Source organism: Austrofundulus limnaeus, unplaced genomic scaffold, assembly GCF_001266775.1.
Source record: "Austrofundulus limnaeus strain Quisiro unplaced genomic scaffold, Austrofundulus_limnaeus-1.0 Scaffold124, whole genome shotgun sequence".
NCBI lineage: Eukaryota > Metazoa > Chordata > Actinopteri > Cyprinodontiformes > Rivulidae > Austrofundulus > Austrofundulus limnaeus.
The window spans coordinates 229,141-234,386 of NW_013952526.1; the positions used below are offsets into that span (position 1 = coordinate 229,141).

Consider the following 5,246-nt stretch of genomic DNA (forward strand, 5'->3'; position numbering starts at 1 on the left):
GTCTTTTTTTCCTTGATGTGAACAAATTGAAACACTGCCATAGCTTCATTATTAAAATGATAAAAATCAATTATTTATTTTTTAATTAATTATTTCAGATCATAGTCATATTTAAGACGACTGCACCCACTAAGAAATGTCTTAGAAGCTACTGCAATGCATCTTTCACCTCTTTAAACAATAATAAAAAAAAACAAATCTTAGGTAAAGCAAGCAAAAAATAATTATTTAATCTACAGAACAGGAAAAAAAAAGAAGAATGAACAAACATAACAGTTCATTTAAAACTCTGCAAGCAAACTCAGAGTAAACTGGACTGTTTACTTTTTTTTAGTGGCTGCAGCCCACTCTCCCAACAAAAACCCATTCAAATGTGAAACTTCTCCAAATGAAGATATATGTCAGCTGTAATTGTTACCAGCTGTTACAGCGTTCAAGAAATCCCTTTAGCATGAATAAAATTAAGTGCAACTTCATTTGAATTCTACCTCATCTACTTTCGCAACACACCAGTGAAAACAACATACTCTGATCCTAATGAGCAAAATTAGTAAAAAAAAAAAAAAAAACCCTGAGAGTTTGGTTTGAAAACTCACCTGTTAGAGTATTAACAAAACACTTGCTGACTTAAATGCAAAATTTCCTGAATGGAACCAAGTAGGCTTGATTTATTTATTTATTTATTTATTTATTTTATTTTATATTTATTTTAACAAACAATGAAGGACTTAAATTCTGAAGTTGAAGACTTTTCACTTCCCATATTGGGTGCAGTCTTAATAAAAAAACTGTAAAGTACAGCTTTTCAAACATAACTGCATGAGATGCTATGTACAGCTAAATTCACATTCAGATTAATCTCACTCCCTCCCAATGAAGAGCCATTAGGATCTCTGTTTGCCTGTTTCACAAGAGAGGTTTTGTTCACATGTATAAAAGTGTGAATTAGATGAGAAACAACTCATTTTAAATAATCAAATATATTTGATGGGGGTGTTTTACTTTTCTTCAAAATTTAGGAAGCATGCACCACATAATTAGATGCACACAACCCAAACTGCTAAAGATTTGATGTTACAACTTTTCCACATTACCTCCTTTGTTCCTTCTTGTAATGATGGGTTATCCAACTATATTTTTTTAGCCTGCATATGAACCACAGACTTGATAAGGACCCACAAACATTTGAGATTTGAACTTCAGAAAATTCACTTTGCCTATTTATCATTTTCACTCTTTGGATCTCCTTCAGCTCACCCCCCACCCCCCACCCCCCATACTTTTCATCTGACTTGGGTCCTAAGATTATCTGCCAAAATCAAAAATCAATGCTAGATAAGCGAAGGGGGGAACACCAGCTTTTGTGCCTTGTAGGCACAAAGTTTGAGTATGGACACATCTTCACTTTGATTAATTTGTGTTGAATTAAATAATAATGTAGATTTAACTACATCATTGTTTCTGCTTCACAAGTTCAAATTAAAAGCGCCTAATGACTGAAATACTTTTCACATATTTGCAGTAATATATTGACAACAACAATCCCTGTAAAATTTACTCCATTTCCTTTTGAGTCCCCTTCACATTGGATGACAAACCTGCGACAACATAAAAAAAGAAGAAAAAAAAAACAGCCAGATGTGGATGGTCTTGGCAAGTTCTTCAGGCATGCATTAGGAATGTGTGATGGCACATAGTAGGTCCTCAATGGTTTGGCGCATGCACAAAACTTTCATAACAAGATCCTGGTAATTTATCATTGGGGTGGCAGCACACTGGRGCTGTGGGCAGAGTGTGGTGACAAAGTATCCGTGACAGGGGGCTCGTGGGCACTAATGTTTTGTGTTCACTGAGAATTTGAAACAGGACTGGGCTCAGAACTATGGCTAGGCTACAATCATGATTGTGACAAGGTCATGGAGACAAGACGTAACCTGCAGTTACCTGTAGCTGCATCCTGACACAGTCCAAGAGAGCTACACTGTGGTGGGAGTGTAAAGTGTGGTGAGGTTGCAGGAGAATATCTCTGGTTCACAGAATAAAGGAGAAGAAAACCTACAATTGTAGCAGTGTCATGATTGTCTTCACACCAAAGGAAGTTTTCCAAATGTGCCATWATTCAGTTCTTGTAGGTTATGTAGGTCATGTATAGTGTAGTGGTATCATCCACTGTGATGGAAGGCTTAAATTCACACATCATTTTGAGATGTACCAACAGTGTGTTGGTGGGCACTCGCACACAWAAAGCTGGCAATGATAATTGTTTTAAACTCACCTGTAACCATGCTGAGTATCCACACACACGCCTCCATTGAAGCAGGGGTTTCTGGGATATGTAGCACAGGACTGATGGGACTGCTCTCTGCCTGGGCATGAGCACACAGCTGTGGATTCCACCGTCACAGACACTAGACTCATAGTTCCACAGTCCACCACTGTGGGTGTGTCTCGCACGTTTAAAACATTGGTGCAGCCGCCTGCACCGATGCACTCTGAATCATGGCACTCATCTACACGGATTTGGAACACACTGACTTGCAGGAATGACTGGAGCTGAACAGAAACAAACAAAAGAAGGAATAGGTTATAAGCTGAAAAACTGACAACAGACCTAGTAAAAGACAAATACATTTTTGAGACRTTCTCTGAAGCTTTAGGCACTGTTTTGAGAAAGAGCATTCTGATTTCCTCTTTTGTCCAATGACTTCAATTCTACTTTTTTTTTCACTGTAGGCAACACAACTCTTGGTTGCTGTTTTGTTCTTGCATCTTTCAGAGTTGTACAACAGGATGTATTTTCTTTTACACTGGCACCAACTACTAGCAGGGTGATAGTACGGAGACAGCAATCCCTCACCAACGGCCCACACACGAACACTGCCAACTGTGTTGGATCAATGTAAACAGAGAAAACAGAAGCACTGCAGCCTGGTGATGAACTCAGGTCTCTGCAGTGGTGAATGAGAGTTAGGGTAGTATTTATACTTCTTCGTATTTACAAAAGTTTCTCAATACAACATAATTCATTTACCCCCACATAATTATGTTAAACCATGGTGACTGCTCCATTTTCTGTTGACCTGTCTGCATGTTTCTAAAATTCATGCACAACATGGTGAGTGCTGACAGGTTCTCCAGTGAATCAGCTGCATTGTAGTTGTGTTTGATTTTGACAAGACTATTTATTTATTTATTTATTTATTTATTTATTTATTTATTTATTTAATCAGTCTTTCAACTAGCTCTGGGTTAATTTACACTTTTTCCTCTTCAATTAATTTTTTTTCCCAGTTTTGGTCATCCTTCACTTTTATGCGTGTTGAAATGAGCCGTCATGGGCCCTTTAATACTTACTGTGACACAATTTGTAACTATCTGAGTTTGTTTCATTCTAGCCTCGGCCCAGCTTCAAATGAATGAATGAATGAATGAATGAATGAATGAATGAAAGAATGAATGACAAATCATAGAGGGAAAAAATGTAAGCAAATAGTTTTGGTTGATTATTGACAATAAGTCTAATATTGTAGGGAAGCTTGTTTGTTCCYCTTTGGTGCCACATTTGTAAGAAAAGTGCATTTGTGGACTGAACAATAGAGTTGAAGTGTAGGCTGCACACATGAAAACCTTGCCAGATCTTCTTTGTCAATATCAACTAGTTCATTCTTTTTAACCACAGAACCCTAGATCTAAATCCAACCTTAGTAGAAAAAGACCCAGAAATACATAATTTAAAACACACAAGTAACTAAAACAAAGCAAAAGTATGAAGTGGGACAAAACAGTATTCTACAGGATGAGAGCTGAAAAGTCAAAACAAAAACAGCTAATAGACAGGACCCAGTTTGTGGAATTTTTGGGTCCATTTCACGCTGTCACACTGGCAGGAAAACAGTCAAATCAGTAACGAACAGTAACACTATATGTAATGTGTTTTGACTGTTACCATTAGGTCTGCTGTGCTTGCAGTGCATTACTCACATACTGTCTAAATACATYGACTTTTCCAATTCAAATGCATGTGATCCCTCTAATAGGTCTTTTTTCCCCCATCAGCTTTTCCTGGAAAACTCACTTAATAGATCCACAATACATACACAGTTCTGCAGCRTGTACTGTCAGTAAGTAGTTTAGGTCTTGGAAACTTTTGCAGTGTTCGTTTTTTGCARTAGTTGGAAGAAAGTGGGCTGTACGGCGGTCAGGCAGAGAGGAAGCTATGACCCTCAAGGTTGAACAGATTGATAATGCACTGGAAAGGAAAATTTAATGAATATAGAGTATGTACTGCAAATGGTATGTGCATGTGTGTATGTGAACTTCCATTTTGATGTGCTCTCCTTTCTGGTAAAGYGACTCCGTTGAAGGATGTTGCCACTGAGCCGAGATTAACATAGTTGTGTTTATGGGAGTGATAATGTGCACACAGATGAAGATACAACACATTTWCTCGGAAACATGTTAAATACAAAAGCAGGTCACTTTATGCTCAATGTTCTGGACTGATTGGACCTTATTTGGTGTGAAACAAGTGCCCCGACTAACCATGCAACACCGACACTCCATTTTTTCGCTCAACTTGGCTGCACTGCAGTGACTGTAATTTCAATAAGGATTATTTTTTTATGGGTCACTGTATTTGCTGACTGATGTCTCATACCATTTGGGCTTTAAAGACCATGTCTTTGCCAATATGAGAATGGATTTTTTTTTCTATTGAACACTTATTGCTTCCATTTGACCTACCTACACATCATTAATYCCTTTGCTTCATCATCAAATCAAATGGATCTAATCAATTGTCTCCACTGACTTCGATGTTTCACAGGAAATATCCAATCCAACAACAAATTAATTTGGACAAGCGGTGTGCTTGTTTTAAAGTAAAAAAAAAAAAGATTTAGCTGTTGTCACGTAAAGCTAAATGTCAGTAAAACCTTATTTCTCTTCTCTTGTCAATGTAATGTGTAACTAGAGTTCAACACCAAATGCAATAGAGAAGCAAGTCAAAGCTGGCTAGAAAATATTTTATATTAAATTAACCTACTTGTGGTTTACCTCTTTTACATTGGTCACAATTTGAAATACTTATTAAGATCTGGTTTTAAAGAGTAATGGGAAAACATCCAGTCCCATTTCTGCAGAGATTGTTGGTATTTATCAATATCTATTTGGGCAGAAACAATTTCTTGAACAACTCAATTACAATAAATAAATAAATAAATAAATAAATAAATAAATAAATAAAT

The 5,246-nt window shown here is 36.8% G+C and overlaps 1 protein-coding gene across 1 annotated transcript in view; it reads right to left on the bottom strand.

The window, feature by feature from the left end:
- si:ch211-186j3.6 (neural-cadherin) overlaps positions 1 to 5,246 on the bottom strand; it is a gene marked incomplete in the record, with an annotated part of 280,048 nt that overhangs the window by 78,309 nt on the left and 196,493 nt on the right. The window contains 1 exon segment of the mRNA XM_014015180.1: positions 2,276 to 2,553. Coding sequence (XP_013870634.1) covers positions 2,276 to 2,553 — 278 coding nt within the window.